This window comes from Mandrillus leucophaeus, unplaced genomic scaffold (genome assembly GCF_000951045.1).
Source record: "Mandrillus leucophaeus isolate KB7577 unplaced genomic scaffold, Mleu.le_1.0 Scaffold276, whole genome shotgun sequence".
Lineage (NCBI taxonomy): Eukaryota > Metazoa > Chordata > Mammalia > Primates > Cercopithecidae > Mandrillus > Mandrillus leucophaeus.
Window position 1 is genome coordinate 1,219,005 of NW_012102876.1, and position 18,992 is coordinate 1,237,996.

The 18,992-nt window shown below is 34.7% G+C and overlaps 1 protein-coding gene across 1 annotated transcript in view; it reads left to right on the plus strand.

Moving 5' to 3' along the window:
- GRM5 (glutamate receptor, metabotropic 5) overlaps positions 1-18,992 on the plus strand; it is a 610,214-nt gene that overhangs the window by 446,164 nt on the left and 145,058 nt on the right. The window contains exon 4 of the mRNA XM_011984895.1: positions 14,602-14,837. Coding sequence (XP_011840285.1) covers positions 14,602-14,837 — 236 coding nt within the window. The remainder of the gene's footprint in view (positions 1-14,601; positions 14,838-18,992) is intronic.

Sequence of the window (18,992 nt, forward strand, 5' to 3'; positions counted from 1 at the left end):
GCCTGCATCGGCCTCCCAAAGTGCTGGGATTACAGGTGTGAGTCACCGTGCCTAGCTTTTTTTTTTCCTACTATACTTTTTTTAAGCAATTCTCCATAAATTTTTATTTTTCCATGACCTCTAGCTTTTGGGGGGTTTAATGTGCTTCTTTTTCTCACTTCCTGTATTTTACTTTCAATAACTTTGCCTTTAATTTTTAGCAGCTTTACTATGATAAGCCTGGGTGTGAATTACTTCATATTTATTTTGCTTAGAGTCATCATACTTATTAATGTGTGTTTCAGTGTATTTCATACTGGTTGCACTTTTGGTTTTGCAAATACTCCATCATTATCTCTTCAAATATGATTTCTACTCTATTCTCTTTTTCTCTTCTCTCCCTGGAAAACTAACTATCTGAATTAGATGTTTTCATCATATTTTATACTTTTCTATATTCAAAAATTGTGTTTTTCCATGTTTCAGTCTGGATATTTTCTATTCCTTTAAGATTTCTAAACTTCATTTTGGTTGTGTTTATTCTGCTGAAGCTGACACATCCATTGAGTTCTTAATTTAAATTTTTAAATGTTTAGATTCTTAAATTTCTCTTTATTTTAAATTACTGCTTTCAATGTAATACTCTGACTTTTCATCTATTCTCTTGAATATATTATTCATATTTGTATTTAAATTCACTCGATTGATTCTAATGATTGGGATGGGATTGATTTCATTGACTGTTTTTCCTGGTTTTCAATCATTTCATTCTTTTTCTTTAATGCTTTATATGCCTGTCCATTTACTACTGAAATGATACACAAACATGTATAAAAATTATAGAGGTAATCTAAGGCTACATCTCGTTGTATGTACATCCAGAGAGAATTTGCTGTTGCTTGTTTATAGCAGTTAGAAGAGAGGAAGACCATTTTAAGCTAGCTTGATAGTGAGAGTATTTGAAGCAGTTTCCATTTTTGTTGGAGCCTGTCACTTTCCAGTTCGTCTTTACAACTAAAATATAGCCTCTAATGATCCCAAATAAAAACTCAAAGTGGTTTCAGTATGCAATGGTTTGTTTGCTCTCAGTAAAACTCAGGCTGAAATTTGATCCCCACTGTGGTGGTGTTAGGTGGGGCCTAGTGGGAGATGTTTGGGTTATGTGAGCAGATCCCTCATCGATGGCTTGTTGCTCCTCTCTCATCCTGAGCGAGTTCTCACTCTTGAGAGACTGGATTGGTTCTCATGGGAATGGATTAGTTCCCGGAAGAGTGAGTGATTATAAAGTCAGAACACCTCTCAAGTTTCCCCTCTTTGCATGTGTCCACTTCTTTTTCCACCTTGTGATACAGCACAAAAGCCGTCACCAGAAGCCAGAGGCATGCCCTTGAACTTCTTAGCCTGCCAAATAAAAAGTAGAATAAACCTGTTTTCCTTATAAATTACCCAGTTGGGAGCATTCTCTTATAAACAACAGGAAATGGACTAATGGACAAGTGCAGTTCTTTTTTCTTCAGTTCAGTATGACTGCCTAAAACTCTTCTCATCTTTCCAATATCTTAGCCACTTCTGAGCTTTTCAGCAAATGCCTACACATTAGCGAAGGGTTCAAGGGAGAAAATAGTATCTGCTTCAGATATCTGTGCTTCTTTTCCCTCCCAGATATTCACTGATAAGATTTTAAATGTCATATTAGCCCAGAACTCAAAAATGTTCAAAGCCCACCTAGCGCTTTTGTCCCAACTTCTTAGCTTCTTATCAATGAGTTCAACTTCAATGAATTGTCACATACTTCAAAGGGAAAGTCTTTCCTCAGTCCATTTTTTTTTCTTTTCCTCTCCAGGATCATGGTCCCCTCAGTACTGGCTGACTAGACAGCTTTCTGACCACTTAAACAAATTTAAAAAAAATTATTCAAATTATTCAGCTTTTCTAGTTGTCTTCAGAGGAGGGCTTGCCTAATTTATCACAGGCAAATGTGGAAGTAGCTATTGAGTTTCTATTATGTGACTTAAAATTTAAGTCTACTTGGATTAATTATTGGGCATATGATACTTAAATTTTTCAGGAACTTAGGTTTTGTTTCGCTTCTTGTACAATGATTATTTCTATAACTTAATCTGAATCCCAGTATAATTTTTGATTATTTACTCTTCTTCTATAGCTATAAGTTTTATTTGGAAACCATATTAAATAAATGTGAGAAGTTCACAATAGACTTGGTTTCCCTGAGTGTCATGGGGATATTTTGTCAAGGAAAAACATGTTGCCTCCAAGTGAAATGTGAATGAAAATGAGTCCATTCTGTGTTTATGTACAGAAATCAAGGTCTCTTAAGCATCTTCTAATTGGTCTTTTCCATGTTATTAGAGAGACTCTTACTAACAATAACAGAGCACTGAACAATACAGAGATAGACATTTTATCGGAATATTAATTTAATGGTTTAAGGCAGTTCTCTATTTGACAATTCAAGTAGAAGGGAAAAAAAGAAAGAAATTCCAAGAGGGGTGTGTGTGTGTGTGTGTGTGTGTGTGTGTGTGTGTGGAGAAATTAAATTAGCTCTTCTATCTACATTTTAATGTATATAACTTTGGACACAGATTTGTATTAAAGATTACATTTCATACATTGTTCTAGTTCAGTTTTAATGTTTAGATTTAGATAGAGTGGGTTTAAATCTTGTGTGACCCTGGGCAATTTGCTGCTTTTCAAGCTACTGTTTCCTCATGTGGAATGTGAATATGTAAAATTATGTACTTCAATTTCATACATATAGTCTTTCTTTAGCATCTGTGGGATTGATTCCAAGACCCTCTGTGGATTCTAAAATTTGTGGATGCTCAAGTCACTTTTATAATAGCTCAAATCATTATCATATAGTATTTGCATTTAGCCTACATACATACTCTTGTATACTTTAAATAATCCCTACATTACTTATAATACCTAATACAATGAAAATGCTATGTGAGGCTGGACACTGTGGCTCACACCTGTAATCCCAGCACTTTGGGAGGCCGAGGAAGGTGGATCACCTGAGGTCAGGAGTTCGAGACCAGCCTGGCCAACATGATGAAACCCCGTCACAAATAAAAATACAAAAATTAGCCGGGTGTAGTGGTGTGCGCCTGTAGTCCCAGCCTCAGAGGAGGCTGAGGCAGGAGAATTGCTTGAACCCGGGAGGCGGAAGTTGCAGTGAGCCGAGATCATGCCATTGCATTCCAGCCTGGGCAACAAAGCAAGATTCCATCTTAAAAAAAGAAATAAGAAAAGAAAATGCTATGTGAATAATTTTTGTACTCTATTGTTTAGGAATAATGACAAGAGAAAAAAGTTTGTACATGTTCAGTACAGATACAACCATCCATTTTTTTTTTTTTAATCTGGGTTGATTGATTCCACACATGTGGAACCCAGGGATATGGAGGGCCAACTGTATATATAATACTTAGCAGAATATAAACATGAGCATATATTGCTTAGGACAATGCTTGGCAGGAAAAAACACTATATACATTAGCATAGTTATCATGCAAGTAATTTTTTTCATTTGCCTGACTCTAAGGTTGAAGGGAATGATAATTTTTCTTCTCTTTATTCCTTATATGCAGCACTCTATAGAGAACTTAGCAAGCGCAATGTTACTTGTTAGATTTTGCTAAATGAATCAGTAATGTTAAATAATGCAGGAAGCTTGAGGAAAGTATGAGGAAAATATAGATTTGAAATTATGAAGTCCCTAGTGACCTGTTATGATATAAAAGGAAATAAAACAAACTGGGAGGTGAGATTTATATTCATTGATATCATCTTGAAGCCTGCCTTATTGCTTAGAATTTAATAGGTGTTCAATAAAAAATTACTGATTTAATATTGCACTTAGCACTGTGCAATCACCTTGATTATGCTCTCAAAGGCTGTTTGGCCTTCATAAAAGAGGCAATTAAGAAGAGAAGAAATATTTTTGAAAAGGTGAGTGTTGGCCGGGCGTGGTGGCTCACACCTATAATCCCAGCACTTTGGGAGGCCGAGACAGGCGGATCACAAGGTCAGGAGATCGAGACCATGGTGAAACCCCGTCTCTACTAAAAATACAAAAAATTAGCTGGGCGTGGTGGCAGGCGCCTGTAGTACCAGCTACTCAGGAGGCTGAGGCAGGAGAATGGCGTGAACTCAAGAGGTGGAGCTTGCAGTGACCCAAGATTGCACCACTACACTCCAGCCTGGGTGACAGAGCAAGACTTGGTCTCAAAAAAGAAAAAAAAAAATGTGAGTGTTATCCTAGCACAGTCATGTAACAGAAAACTCTAAGCACTCTAAGCACTAGTCCCACTGATGAAAGTTTACAAGCTTAACAGAAGGAATTAGTCAAATTCAGTGGAAGACGGGTTTATACCATGAAAACTGGAAGATCATCCTAAGAAAGGAAACTTCATGAAAAAACAGAAAAGGTTATATAAAGCTGTGGATACAATAGCTCATTCAAAGTGTTTTCTCTGTTGAAAAGGATCATTTTGCTTACTAAGTTGTTGCACATTTTATACAATAGCCTCAATTTTTGCATTTCTCCAACTGGCTATAATATGATGAGAGAAACAAAAGATTGGGTAACACACAACGTAATCAATCTATTTATAAATATGTTTATCAGCTTCTCCTCTTTAAAGGATATGTATGATGAGGAAGCATCCCTGGAGCCACAAGACATTAAACCAGAGGACATTAAGCCTGCCATCCTAGAACCAAAATCAAGACAGGATGGATATTCTAACTATTCTAATAGATTTCTCTTACTATCTGTTATTTTCTATAATCCCCATGTCTTTGTAAGTCAGTCTATACTGACCACACCCAGAATTAGGTCAGACCACCTAAGATTTTATCTCTTCAAATATTAACAGGCATTGGCCTTCTGACTGAAGAAATGCAGAATAGAGGTGAGAAGTGAGTATTAACTTTATATTGTTGTGTAACAAATTACAACAAAATTAACAGCTTAAAGCAAACTGCATGTATTATTTCATACTTTCTGGATGTCAGGGGACTGTGTATGGCAACTGGGTTCTCTGCTCAGGGTCAAACAGGCTGTAATCAGGGTATTGGTGAACTGCATTTCTTTTTGGAAGCTTTGTGGAAGAATCTGCTTCCAAATACATTCAAGTTTTTGGCTGAATTTAGTGGTCTGTGGGTGTATGCTTGAGTCTTATTCTGGTGCTGGTTGTTTGCTGGAGGCCATACTCATTTCTGAGAGGCCACCTGCATTCCTTTCCCTGTAGCTCCCTCCATCAGGAAAGCCAACAATGGAGATTCTCCTCCAGCTCTCTCATGTCAAGTCCCTCTCATTTGAATCTTTGTTATCAGAAATAACCAGTCCCTTTCAGGACTCACCTAGTTAGATCAGATTCATAGAGGGTAGTATCCCTATTTTAAAGTCAGCTTGTTTGGAACCTAAAATACATCTTTAAAATCCTTCCAGAGAAGCACTTATCCAGATGAGTGTTTGATTGAATAACTAAGACAGGTGTGTATATGCCAAAGATCAGAGATCTTGGGTGCCATTTTAGAATCTTACCTACACATTTTCAGATTACAATCTGATCCCTGTTTTCCAATACATGTCAGTCACTTAAATAAAATTCATCAAGACACAGTTCTCTGCTGTCATTACTGTATGTCATTACTTAGCAGATTTATGAAGTATGAAATGTGCTGGAATTTTGGAATTTGCAAGATCTGAGTTTATATCTCCTCTACATTTGCCGTGGGGTTTTGAGTAGGTTATTTAATACCTGGGATTTCCTTAGTTATAAAGTTATTTAATCCTTCAGTTTCCTCAGATGTAAAAACTAGCGCTAATAATTATCTCTAAGGCCTGCAGAACTTTAGAAAAAGCCATACAATGAAAATTACCTTATGGTATACAGTTGACAAATTTCAAGTTCCTGACTTTTTCCCTTCTTTTGAATGTTCTGATATCACTCCTCCAATCTACCTCTACTTACTTTTTATGAATCCTTTGAGATGAGAAATATTGAGATTTATACACCTCAGAAATAAGTTGATTTTCAGTTGATAACATTATCTTTTTCTCAACAATTTTAAATTTTGATTCTTTCTGGAATTAATTCTTTAGTGTTGGCTGGGGTATATTCATAAGAACCTTAACTTAAAATTTCAAAGCCAGGCACAGTGGCAAAGCCTGTAGTCCTAGCTATTCCCAAGGCTGAGGTGGGATGACTGCTTGAACCTAGGAGTTTGAATCCGTCCCGGGCAACACAGTGAGACTGTATCTAATAAATAAATAAAATAAAACGAAATAGAGTCTCAATATTTTTCCTTGATTTTCACTAGTGTATAGAGATTTGAGACTTCCTGCTCTTCCTGGGGTGCAGGGAGCAATATTATACGAAAACAGCCTAGTAGTCAGTAGACTCCCACTATTAGAATTTTTAAAAATCCCAAAATATCTGTTAAAATGCTATTGGTAAGAGATTTGGCAGGATGATGATTACATGTGGGTAGAACAGCAGTTTCCATAATAATTATGTGGGTTGCAAACAGATTTTGAAAAAAAATACTGAGATGCAGCCTAATGAATACACTCATTAACCTTAATAACATCAGGTAGATAATGGAGAGGACCATTCTGCAGGGGGGAATCAACTCAGCCTTTCAGAGTCATTTTATAAGGCACATTTGACAGTGTTGTTTTCTCAATTAACAAATGAGTAGATGTAGTTATCTGAAAAGAAATCTGTGTTATTTGAAGTTTTCCTTTTAAAACCTAATTTTTAAACAAGTTATATTAAACATTTCTTGAGTATTTGGTATGTGCTGAGCATTATAATAAGCATTAAGGATACAAAGATGTGCAGAGTATAAAATTTATAGTCTACTTTGGGGAAGCAAAAATAAATTTAGCTATCTTTAATACAATGACAATTGCAAAACTAAAAGCATCATGTTACCTCTATGAGAGCAGAAATCTTGCCTTCCTTATTCACCACTATATCCACACATTTAGAATATTAGTTACACAATACTTGTTCAGTGAATAAAGCAATGACTGTCACTGTATTTTAGAAGCAGAGCAGAAGGAACCATTAAGCCCAGAGGAGCTTTTTGGTAAGTTGCATTCCAGCTAAATCTGTCTGCTTGGTGAATTACATTTTATCAAATCAGAAAACGTGAGGAGTTAAAAGAATGGCACTCTGTGCAGAAGGAATAGCATACTCAAAGGCTTAGGAGTGTGAAACTATAACATATCTAGGGAATAAGAATCAATGTTCTATGTCTCCGATGAACAGGATATGTGAGGTTTGTCTCAGTGTACCAGTTTCATCATGATAAGCATAACTAATGATTTCAGTGGGCAAGAATAACTGTGTGGGCCTAGCATGCCCCACACATAGTTACATTTCCTGACACAAGTTTAATGACCACTAACTTCTGGGAATATTCATTCAGATTCCAACATTTTTAGACTGGTATTGCTCCTTTGGGTACAGAATGTACTTAGGTTGTTTGCCTATGACAGGTAGCACCATGGGATGCCTTCCTAAAATCTCCATGGAGTTGTAGTGTTAATAAATAATCATCTTGCCATTTGAGAGTTCAACTAGTGAAATCTATACTTATTGTATATAATTAGTCTTCCATATAAATAAATCAAGAGATTATAAATGTAAGAATTAAGAACCTGGAAATATCCAGAATACTAATTGAGGTGATCAGAGAATAATCTTAGGGAGGCAAGACAGAAATGTAATTTTCAGTAAATAATTCAGTGACTGGAAATCTAATGATTTCTACTGTTTATGGAAAGATTGAATAAAAAGGAAAGGGAATGTTTAATTTGAAGGATGAATGAGAAAAACGCAATGGACTGGAAGCTGGCAATGCCCATTCAGGCAGGTCATGCCTAATGGACTGTTTACTCCTTGAGGGCATGGCCTGGAACCTACCAGTGTCTGGCACAGAGGAGGCATTCAAATGTTTAGTGAATTAATAAATTGAAATGAGTAAAACATTGAGACTGTTATTAAAGGATCATTTAATGCAATTTTTAGTGCCACGTGTATTTTTCTGTTTTCCGTAGCAATAACTTATAACATATATTGATAGGAAATGAAGAAAGAAAGAAAAAATTGTATTGTCTGCATTTTATGGATTTAGATTTCATTAACGGAGATAGATTTTTAAATTATTTAGCATTGCTGCCCTAACATTCCATAATCCTTAGACTTTTTTCTTCATAATTGTCTAAGATTTATTTTTACATATTCCTGTTAGCATATAGAACTCAAGAGCTTTCACACTCTAACAAAAATAGATTGTGATATTAAGCCAATTGGTTGTTAAATCCTACCATAATTATTTTATAACTATTGGTCTGCTTTATATTTCATAAATTTAATATAATGAATGATAGAAATAATTATAAAGTTAAAATACTTTTAGTATAAGCATATAATGGTATAAGGTATAAATCTTTACAGATGTATAATTACCATTGTTTCTCATATTTTTGAGTGCCAACAGCTATTGCACTGCATGCAAAAACATACATACAATAAAAAAGAGTAGGTTAATATCATACTGGAACCACAGGTAAGAACATTGTTAACTTGCATTTTTAACATTCAAACCAGTTGCATATGGAGATAATATGTAGAAATCCAGGAGAAACAGAAATGTGAGAGATCATATAAAGATAAATCTGAACATCACAGATCCCAACTCATATTCATTTTCTTCCTTTTTCACACAAAACCTGTTCTCTTCACATACTGTCCAGCCTAGGACATGGAGCTACATGCAATGTTGTTATTCTCCTCCCACAAACCATTAAAATACTCCTTTACCTTCTATGCCCCACAAGTTCAGAGGTTCTACCTTAAGATTCCTCATAAATAGGGCTCTTCATTCTTACTGCCACTCCCTTAATTCAATTCTCCATTGGCTTTATTGACCATTGCAATATATTTTCTAACTTGATTCCCTAACCTTCATCTCCAACAGCTCTGATCTGTCATGTAAGCTTTTAGCAGAGTTCATATACTTCTCATCATGTCTTTGTATCATTTCCCACTTTAAAAGCCATCACTGGCTCCCCATTACCTGCATGACAAAGTTGGAAATCTTTAGGATGGCACAAAAGAAGATTCACAACTGATTCTCTTCAGCTCACCCTCTCATTACTTCTCTCACCTGTGCACCCTACATAGCTGCAATGCTCCGTATTCACTATTCCTTGATTAACAATTTTTTTTCAATATATAGAAAACAATATTTCAAAATGCTGGTATCGCTCTATTGTTCACACTTTTCAAACTTAGTTCAAATCTTATCTCCCTAAGAAGTGTTGGTCAATTATTTATTGATCTGCTCTCCCACTGCATTTAGCACATGCCCATAATAATCATTTATATATGGTCACTTATTTATGTCTGTCCTCCTTTCTCATCTCTCCACTAGACTTGTGAACTGCTGGAGCATAGTCTCTAAAACCTATTTAACTCATGTTTCTTCTCAGTTTCAATACAATTTCAACACATAGTTGAAATTGTCAGTTGCATTTTCTTCAAAATACTCACTGCTCCTCTCCATAGGAAAAACCGCTGATGCCTGTCCCATTCAGGTCAGGTTTAGTCATGTGATTTGTTCAGTCAGTGAAACGTGAGCAGAAATAACATGTGCCACTTTTAAGCAGAATCTTAAGAACCATTGTATGATTCCCCTATCATATCTGTTTTTCCTTCTACAACAGCAGTCCCCAACATTTTTGGCACCAGGAACTGGTTTCATGGATGAAACTGTTCCATCTTATAAGAAGCGCACAACCTAGCTCACTCACGTGTACAGTGCGCTATAGGATTCACCATCCTATGATAATCTAATGCCTCTGCATTAGATCTAACAGGCGACAGAGCTCAGGAGGTAATGCTCACTCACCCAGGGCTCACCTCCTACTGTGCAGCCAGGTTCCTAACAGGCCACGGACAAGTACTGGTCTGAAACCTGGGGTTTGGGGACTCCTGCTCTACAAGAAACACACTATTCTTTTAGACTTGAAATTCAAAATGAAGATGACATAGAACAGAGTTACAGGCCATCTGCAGTGAATATAAAGGCTGAAATAAACCTCTGTTCTATACTAGTGATATACTGGGACTATTGATTGTGACAAAATAATTTAGTCTAAGATGGGTAGATATCTAATAAATGTTGAAGAAAAGAAGGACAGTTATAGAGACCTAGGAAAAAAAAATAGCAGAGTAATTCAAGAGTCAATTTTGTTTTAAACAAGAACTGTCTGTTGAAAATGAAGAAAAATTAAGCTTTCATGAGTTTCTCATTATGAGAAATCATAGAAATTAGGGTTGAAAGGAGAAAGGGGAAGAGTAGATTGTAGAGAAAGAGAGTATATTTTTGGTAATGCAATCTTGGGAAAAAAGTGAAAGTAAATTCTTGCTAGGTTAGCATGCCCTTAAGATGTCTGCAGGGAATATTTAAAGGATCTAAGTATCTGCTAGTGAGGTGTTTTGAGAATCCAGTACATATGTACAAAGAATCCTCCTTTAGTTAAGCCAAGCTAAGTAAGTTAAGAATGCTTTTTCTATTTTAAATGTTCAAGTTATTCTGCTTCCATAGCCAAAGAAAGGCTACAAACCTGACTAAAAAAAAATCCAGATTAAGATTATATATAATTACAGCCAATTTTTATTATTCACAGTAATGTTCTATAAACATGCAGCAAACAGTAAATTAGTGAATAATGACCATTACTCCTAGAGGAAATACAAGCTTAGGTTGCCGTGAGTCTTTAGTCACAACATGTTCATCAACTAGTCAAAACATAACCTTGCTTTTTGTGTGTTCTTATTTAAAGACACCTTATTTAATATATATTGTTGACTCACTAACATTGAACTTGCAGTAACAGCACTTTATTCATGCAGCTTTTTTAACATATGTATTGTCTATATACAGTTATCCCTAGTCCCTTGATATTTGCAGAGAATTGGTTCCAGGACACTTCCTCCCCTTACCGCACTAATACCAAAATCTAAAGATGCTCAGGTCTCTTGTATCAGGTAGCTTAGTTTTTACTTCTAACCTGTACACATCCTCCATTATACTTTAAATCATCTCTAGATTAATTATTATCCCTAATACAACATACATGTTATATAAATAGTCATTGTACTGTCTTGTTTTTTATTTGTATTTTTTTATTATTCCAAATATTTTCAATTAATTATTGATGAAATCCGTGAATATGGAACCCACAGTTATGAAGGGCTGACTGTATTTTCTATGTATATTACAGCCATCTTATGTTTAGAAACACTAGATAACACATCAGGCTTTATTCTTGGAGGCCAAGTTAAACAGTAAAGTCACCAATAAATAATACAAACCTGCAAAAGATGGCACTAAATAGATACTGAAAAGGACATTTGTTTGTAGTATGAGAACTGAAACAAGAAAGCAGAGAATCACCCTTTTCAACCTCAGATGGGGACGTGCACTTCAGTAGTCTCAAATGTGTGCCACTCTCTGCATGCCCATGAAAGGCTGCAAAAATGCCACCAATATTGATTCTGGTATTGCAAATAAACTTTAGCAAGCAGTTAAATTTGTAAATACAGAATCTGTAAATAATGATGACCAACTGTATATTCAAACAACTGGAAAGAAAAGAATAAAATGGATTATGAGGAGTTGGACAAAATGCCCACCAGTGAGAAGAGGGAGAAATTGAATGGGTGGACAAATAATAAATCTAGTAAAGTGACTTAAATGTGGTAGATTTTTAGTAAATGTTAGTTTCCTTCCCTATCTTTATCCCTCTGTTTTCTCTTGCTTTGGTAAAATACATGTCACCCAAAGAATTAAAGCAGTACTAGAATATTGAAGGTCCACTCTATCAAAGTAATAGAAAGCTTTAGGTGGTAGAAAGGTTTTTTCTTTGCATTTCATTTTACTGCTCAATTTATTGCATCATACTTAGAGATGCCCTATCATCTTAATGCAAATCTTAAAGATATATTTATATAAAAATGTTAATATTTAATAAGCTAAAGTCAATACACCACCCTCTAATTTAGTCAGTGTTAAACTGTTTTTTGGGGGATCAACATAGCAGATATTATCCAAAAATTTTAAATAGCATGACCCTGTTTTGTCACATAGATATTGAGATTTTCTGTTTCTATACTATCTCCTTTATGATTTATATTTTGCTGTTAATTGGCAACATCTGAAACAAAAATTATTTTAAACTCACAACTCTAACTTGGAAGACTAATAATAAAACATCATAGTTTTCTAAATTATTAAACTTACAGAAAAGATAAATACTTCAAAAAAAAAAAAAGAGAAAGTACATGATGAGAAATGGGTAAACTATCACTCTCATCCTGACAGTTTTCTTTTATGGAAATATCACCTGCAAAAAAGTTTATCAAGACAAACTTTTTACAATCCCTGTTAAATTCAGTGAATGAACTGTGAAGGGTAAATTGGAGCCATTATAATCTTACATTTCTTATGTAATATTCATAATCATAGTGTTACATAAGAGCGAGCTAATGTTAACAAAAGGAGCAATTTAAATTCCCACTTCCTTGGAGAATGGGGCTCTGCTTGACAAACAGTTTCCTGTCCCATTTGCAACACGCCCATGCAGCTCCTTGAGTGCCAATGAGACCCACACTCTCATCTCAGTGATATAATAAACCCTCCAAAACAGAGGAGAAAATGAGGCAAACAAGCCCACTTCATTTCAACTTGTCAGCTTTAAATAAAATCTTCTGGAGCTGAAAATGGGAAACTTGAGGGAAGATAATGTGTGAAGTAACCAAATTCAACACTGGGACAAAACATACTACATTACTATTTTTTTTTCTTGATCTGCCACAAAAGTTTTTGAAATTTCACTATAGGTAATTTTTAATGAAATATCTTTTTGCCAAGGAGGACTTAGAGAAAAAAAAGTGTTCTTTTTGTTTGTTTTTTCCCTTCTCTCCACCCACTGATGCCCTAGCTAATATCTCAAGTCACCTCAAGCCCTTATGATATCTTAATGAGTAATATGTGACCTTTGGAATAACTCACAATTATCAATATTTATATTAAAGTTGGTATAGCAGAGCATACTGGAAAAAGTACATGCTTTCTGTATAATTTAAATTAATTACTTACAGAATATGCAAAATATTGGACCACGCTTTCTGCATAGTAAAAAAAAAATGTTAAGGGCAAAAATGCAATGAAAGGAAAGTAAAAATAAATTAACATTCTGTTAAATGGAAATATTTGAATATCACTGAGGTAAGCAGTGATTGGTAGTGTAAATCTCTTCCCACGTCCTCTCCCTAGTACCCTCTGCCCCTACCCCCAGCTCACCTCCTAACACTTTTTCCTGCTTTGCATTTAGGAGGCTCTAGTCTGTTCTTCCCCTTAGATCTCTCTATATTCCTTCTCTTCTCTCTTTGAGATTACTCGTGATTTAGTCAAATTGTCCCTTTCCTCATACTTCTTTAATGAGCACTTGCACTTCTTCCAGGGAAAGATAGTACCACTGGATTTCAGCAGACATACAGCACAAACTGTGTATATCCGATCAGTGGCAGTGAAGAAGGACAAGTCAGTTTCCTTCTTCCTTAGATGCCCTAGGGTGTATCCAAATTTTATACAAACATCTTTTCATGCCTTTTGTTTTTATTTCCAATACTATATTTCATGTATTTTCCAAATCACTGTAGAAGACTTTTTTCTTATTCTGTTATACTTTCCTCTAGCATTATAATACGACCCTCTGATTTCAAATCCTTTTATCTTAAAATTCCTAAATAACTTTGAGTGATCAGTGCATAGAATGATAGTTATGTTGAGGAGTATGATCCCTTCACCACTTTTGATGGCACACTGTTCAGAAGTTCTTTTGGGCACTCTAATATAAAATGTGATTTCAGATGTACATTTTTAATGTATTTTAGAAATTCCATAGGAAAGAGTGTATGGACTATGGACTACAAAGATTTCAGTTTGAGGCTTGGCAAATCAACATATAATAGAGTAACCATAATCAGCAAACGGTTTTTTAAACCTATTATTCACTTGTAAAATTCAAACAAAAATGTTGCCTCACAGGATGATTAATATTAGACATGTTGGATGATATTTTTGACTCTTATTTTATTATCATTATAATTACTATTATAAAGCCAAAGAAAATAATGTATTCAAAGTTAACTTGACCTGGCTATTAAATGTCAATTAAAAATGTGAATGATGATATTATGCAGCTTCCATGTATATACTATATTTTGCAACCAGTAAAATTCTGCCAGAATCTTCAGGTTATTCTCTGCAGTTTAAGGTAAGTGAAGTTAGTTCCTTTTAGCACTCTTAGACCCAAAGTTTCCATGGTGTTACTGCACTTTTTATTCTAACAAGCTGCTATATCAATAATCACCTCGGTGTAATATTGGACCATCATGTGGCCTAAGGTATCCATTTAATGACTAATCTCGTCAAAAGGAAAGCAAATTGATTCATTTGCTTAGGAGGTATCTGTTCTAAGCTGAGGGGTTTTTTATTTCCCCACAGTGATGGCTGGGCTGACAGGTATGATGTGACAGATGGATATCAGCGAGAAGCTGTTGGTGGCATCACAATCAAGCTCCAGTCTCCCGATGTCAAGTGGTTTGATGATTATTATCTGAAGCTCCGGCCAGAAACAAACCATCGAAACCCTTGGTTTCAAGAATTTTGGCAGCATCGTTTTCAGTGCCGACTGGAAGGGTTTCCACAGGAGAACAGCAAATACAACAAGACTTGCGATAGTAAGCAGATTTATTGTTTCATTTCAAATGCATAAGGCTAAGGCTCCAATTTAAGTAAACCATGTCATGGGGATAGTGGCTGTAATTTGTTAGAGGGGAGGACTCTTACATAAGTAGAGTGGATATTACCACTTACGGTGACAAACGGGTTTTAGTCTCATTAGGGAAAACGTATCAGAGCAAGTATTTAGTGATATTTTATGTGATTAGATCATTTATATTTGTATCATTCAAAAAATTGAATGTATTTCCATAAGGCATTGTGCTAAAAAGATCACATGAACTCCAGAATGGAACTATTTCTGACATCCTTGAATACAGTGACTAGATTCTGCTCATTTCTTTTATCCAGAGTAATTAGCACCGTGGAAGCAGATAGTAACGGTTTCATATATGTACAAAGAATGAATAAATGAGTGTTGAAGGACAGATTGAGTTACTACTTCCATCAAAAACCATAAAATAGTACCATGGATTTGCTATATATAATTGTGATGTTTCAGGAAACATAACCTAAGTAGAGCTATTCATTCAAACATTCAACAAATACTTATAAGAGTCTAAGAATGGACCAAATTTTGCTTTAGTTGTCAGGATATCAAGATGGAGAAAGCTAGTTCCTGCCCTCAAATGTTTACTGTCTTGGAAGGGAGATAGTAATGCCAACAAAAATTGCAATTGAACATTATAAATGATAAGATAACTAAGGGTTTAACATAAGGGTGTGGGTTAATATTATTTGTAACATGTCCAAAAAGAATCTCGATTCTAATAACCAGGTAGAGCCAGCATATACTACATCTATCTATATCTATATCTATATCTATCTCATCTATCTATGAAACATCTGTGCCTGCAAAGGTTAACGTTTGTAAAACTTGATAAAGGATTTTTTTTTGGAACTGACTTATCCTACATTGTGTAAGAAGAAACCTACATGCATTTGCATAGGAGGAAAATGCAAATTGAACATGAAACATGTTCAGATTTTGGAATGATATAAATAGTAATAAATTATCTAAAATCTTACTAGAGTAAATACTTGCTCTGATATGTTTTTGTTAGTTGATGGTATAGGTGTCTTTATCCATGGTGCTGGAACACCAGAATTCAGTGAGGGAGTGGGCTTGAAATCCTGGTCCATTACCCAATTCTAGTCCACAGAGAGGTTGTGACACACCAGCAACAAAGTGATAAAAACAGAAACAATGTAGTGAGTTATTCATAAAGCTTTCTCCCTCTGAGGTCATATTCATCCTATGTTTCTGGTATCAGTTTGTTCTTTTGGGAAATGATGGAGATAGCCAATGGTGGCTTGTGATTGTTTTTAAATGTAATTGCTTCATAAAACAAGAACCCAGCAATCCCATATCAGTTCCTATTTGGGTAGAAGAGGAAGGGAGGAATGCTGGAGTGTGGGATAATACACTGGTCAATGAAATCCAGAAATCATTGCAACAGCGTGAGAACACGTTTGCTTCTCTCCCACTTCAGATCCTTCTTACTCTGCCCCAAATCCTCAAATGCTTACTCATTTCCTTTGTTTTCATTTTTTATGGCAAAATATGTGAGAAACAAAAGCATTGCCACTTATGGCTCATAATTTCAAATTTGTAGCTAATTTCATATTTCAACAGTTCTATCTAGTTTCTGAAGAAAGCAGATTTCTTTCCTCTCTTGAGGGAGCATATGTCCTTCTACGGTCTATTCTATGTTTGTGTACTTATTACTATGTGTAGCTTCATTGGAGGAGTTCTGTAAGGTAAGGAGTAGCTATGATCTAACCTTTAGTTCTTCTTTGGTAGGAATTAGTGACAACGCTAACCAGTATATTTAAGGGATTTTTTCCAGTTGACCTGCACCCTCTTTCTTTATTAATTTCTTCTTTTCCCACTGTTTTTTTTTAATCTGAAATGCCTCCTCTTGAAAATAGTCATTTGTTTCTCTGACTCTTTATTTGCTTGAAGTTCTGCTTAAATATAGTCTTGAAAACTTTGATTTCCATGCAAATATCATTTCTGTGGAAACCATTCTGTAAAATCCTCCCTTGACCTTGCTGCTGTAGCTCTCTGTCTCTCATGTGAGCACCTTGGTGTGATCTCTCTGCTCAGAATCTGTTCTTTACTGCAGTCATAGAAAGCACCACTTAGTCCTCCCACTTGGAATCTCATCTGACAACAGATGTCATTTGGTACATAGGCATGGACACTTTATATGTACTACCTCTGTTATTCTTCTTAATGAGGGATGTATAACATTATCCTCATTTTAAAGATGACATGGCATGATTTAGAGAGACAAAATAAGTTCCTCCAGTCATATAACTATTAAGAATTAGAATTTAAAATTGAACTCAGATTTGTCTAGAGTTTAGCCAATAGACTAAACAAATTAAATATAACAGATTGAAAATAACCATCAAATCTGCATTATATAATAGTCAATATATAGATCAAAGATACAAGGAAAAATAATTCTTAGAATTATATATGTCTTACTATGAAATGCAACAAAAGATACTCAAATATTCACTACCTACTTTTGACCCTAGTTTCTTATGTAATCCAATGTCAATTGAACATTTCCTTCCTACCATGTATGAGAGTTTAAGTTGTTCCACATCCTTGTTAATATCTGTTTTTTTCTTTTGTGTTTTTGACAATCTGTGAGTATGTAGTTCTATCACATGGTGATTTCAATTGACTTTTTCTTGATGTATTTCAAAGTTAAGCTCCTTTTCATATGTTTTTGGAAAGTTGGTATCCTCTTTTGTGTCTCTTCAAGACTTTTGAACATTTATTTGAGTTTATTATCTTTTTGATATCTATTGTAAGAATTCCTCATATAGTATGGATATGAGTCCTTTGTCAGCTATATATATTGTAAAATTGCCAAAACGGAAGTTTGGCTTTTTTATTACCTTACTATATCTCTCATTTACTACTTGTTTTCTTTTTGTCCAATTTATTATTTAGTTCTTTATTCCTCCATCTTTTCTGCTTTGTTTTGTATTAATCAATAATTTTTGTTATTCTCTTTCTCTTAACATTTTTCTTTCATCTTTTTGTATAAGTTATTTGTAGTTTTCAATAGAAATTACCAAATGAGTCCTTAGTTTAATACAGAATATTCTAAGTTGGTTCTTATCACATTCAAGAAGCTTGAAAATATTTAAATCTATATACCCCTTCAGAATTTTTTTTGCAATTGCCATATAGTTTACTTTTACATGTACTCTATATACCACAGGACTCTGTTATGACTATAGTCATAGATGATCAATAGTTTTATATTTATTGAGGCAACTGTTCTTCATCCCTTCTTGTACTTCCATGCTTCCATCTATAATTCTTTCAGCCCGGAAATTCCTTTGGTATTTCTTGTATATGCAGATTTACTGCCAGGAAGTTGTATTAGCATATATTTTTCTTAGAACATTTGTATTTCACCTTTTATTTTTAAAAACTATTTTCACTGAATGTAGCATTTTATATTGGCAGGTTTTCTTTTGTTCGCTTGTTCTTATGTTTTTCTTTAAAAATGTCATTTCATTTTCTTCCAGATTTTGTGATTTCATAGAGAAGTTAGCCATCATTCTTAATGTGCTTCCCCTGGTGGCAATATAGCAAATAAAATTCAAGAATTTTTAAATTACATATATATAATATATATGTAATATGTTATATATGTAATCTGTCTCTTATACACATCTAGATGTGTATAAGAGACAGGTATATTTACTTTCTTAGGGTTTCCAGAGCTCCTTAAGCCTATAGAATAAAGAATTGCATCAGATTAAAAATTTCCCCTTAAACATTCCCTCTGCTGTATTTCTCTCTCCACTCCTACTACCCAATTACACCTCTGTTAAGTCATTTGACCATGTCACACATATGACTTATTCTCTGTATAGTCTTTTCTTTTTTCTATGATTCAGAAAGAAAATTTGGCCTATATCTTGAGGAAAAGACCAACTAAAGTATGAGGAGTCTCCATTCCTCAAGTGAGCTTTTCTTGCAAATATTACAAAACAATGAGAGATTTAAATCTCCCTCTTGAAAATCTTCAGCCTCTCATGTAGCCCCCAGAATCAGCAAGTGAATCATGGGAGAAAATGGTTACCATGCTTTTAGGGCTCCTGGAATTTATAAAGCG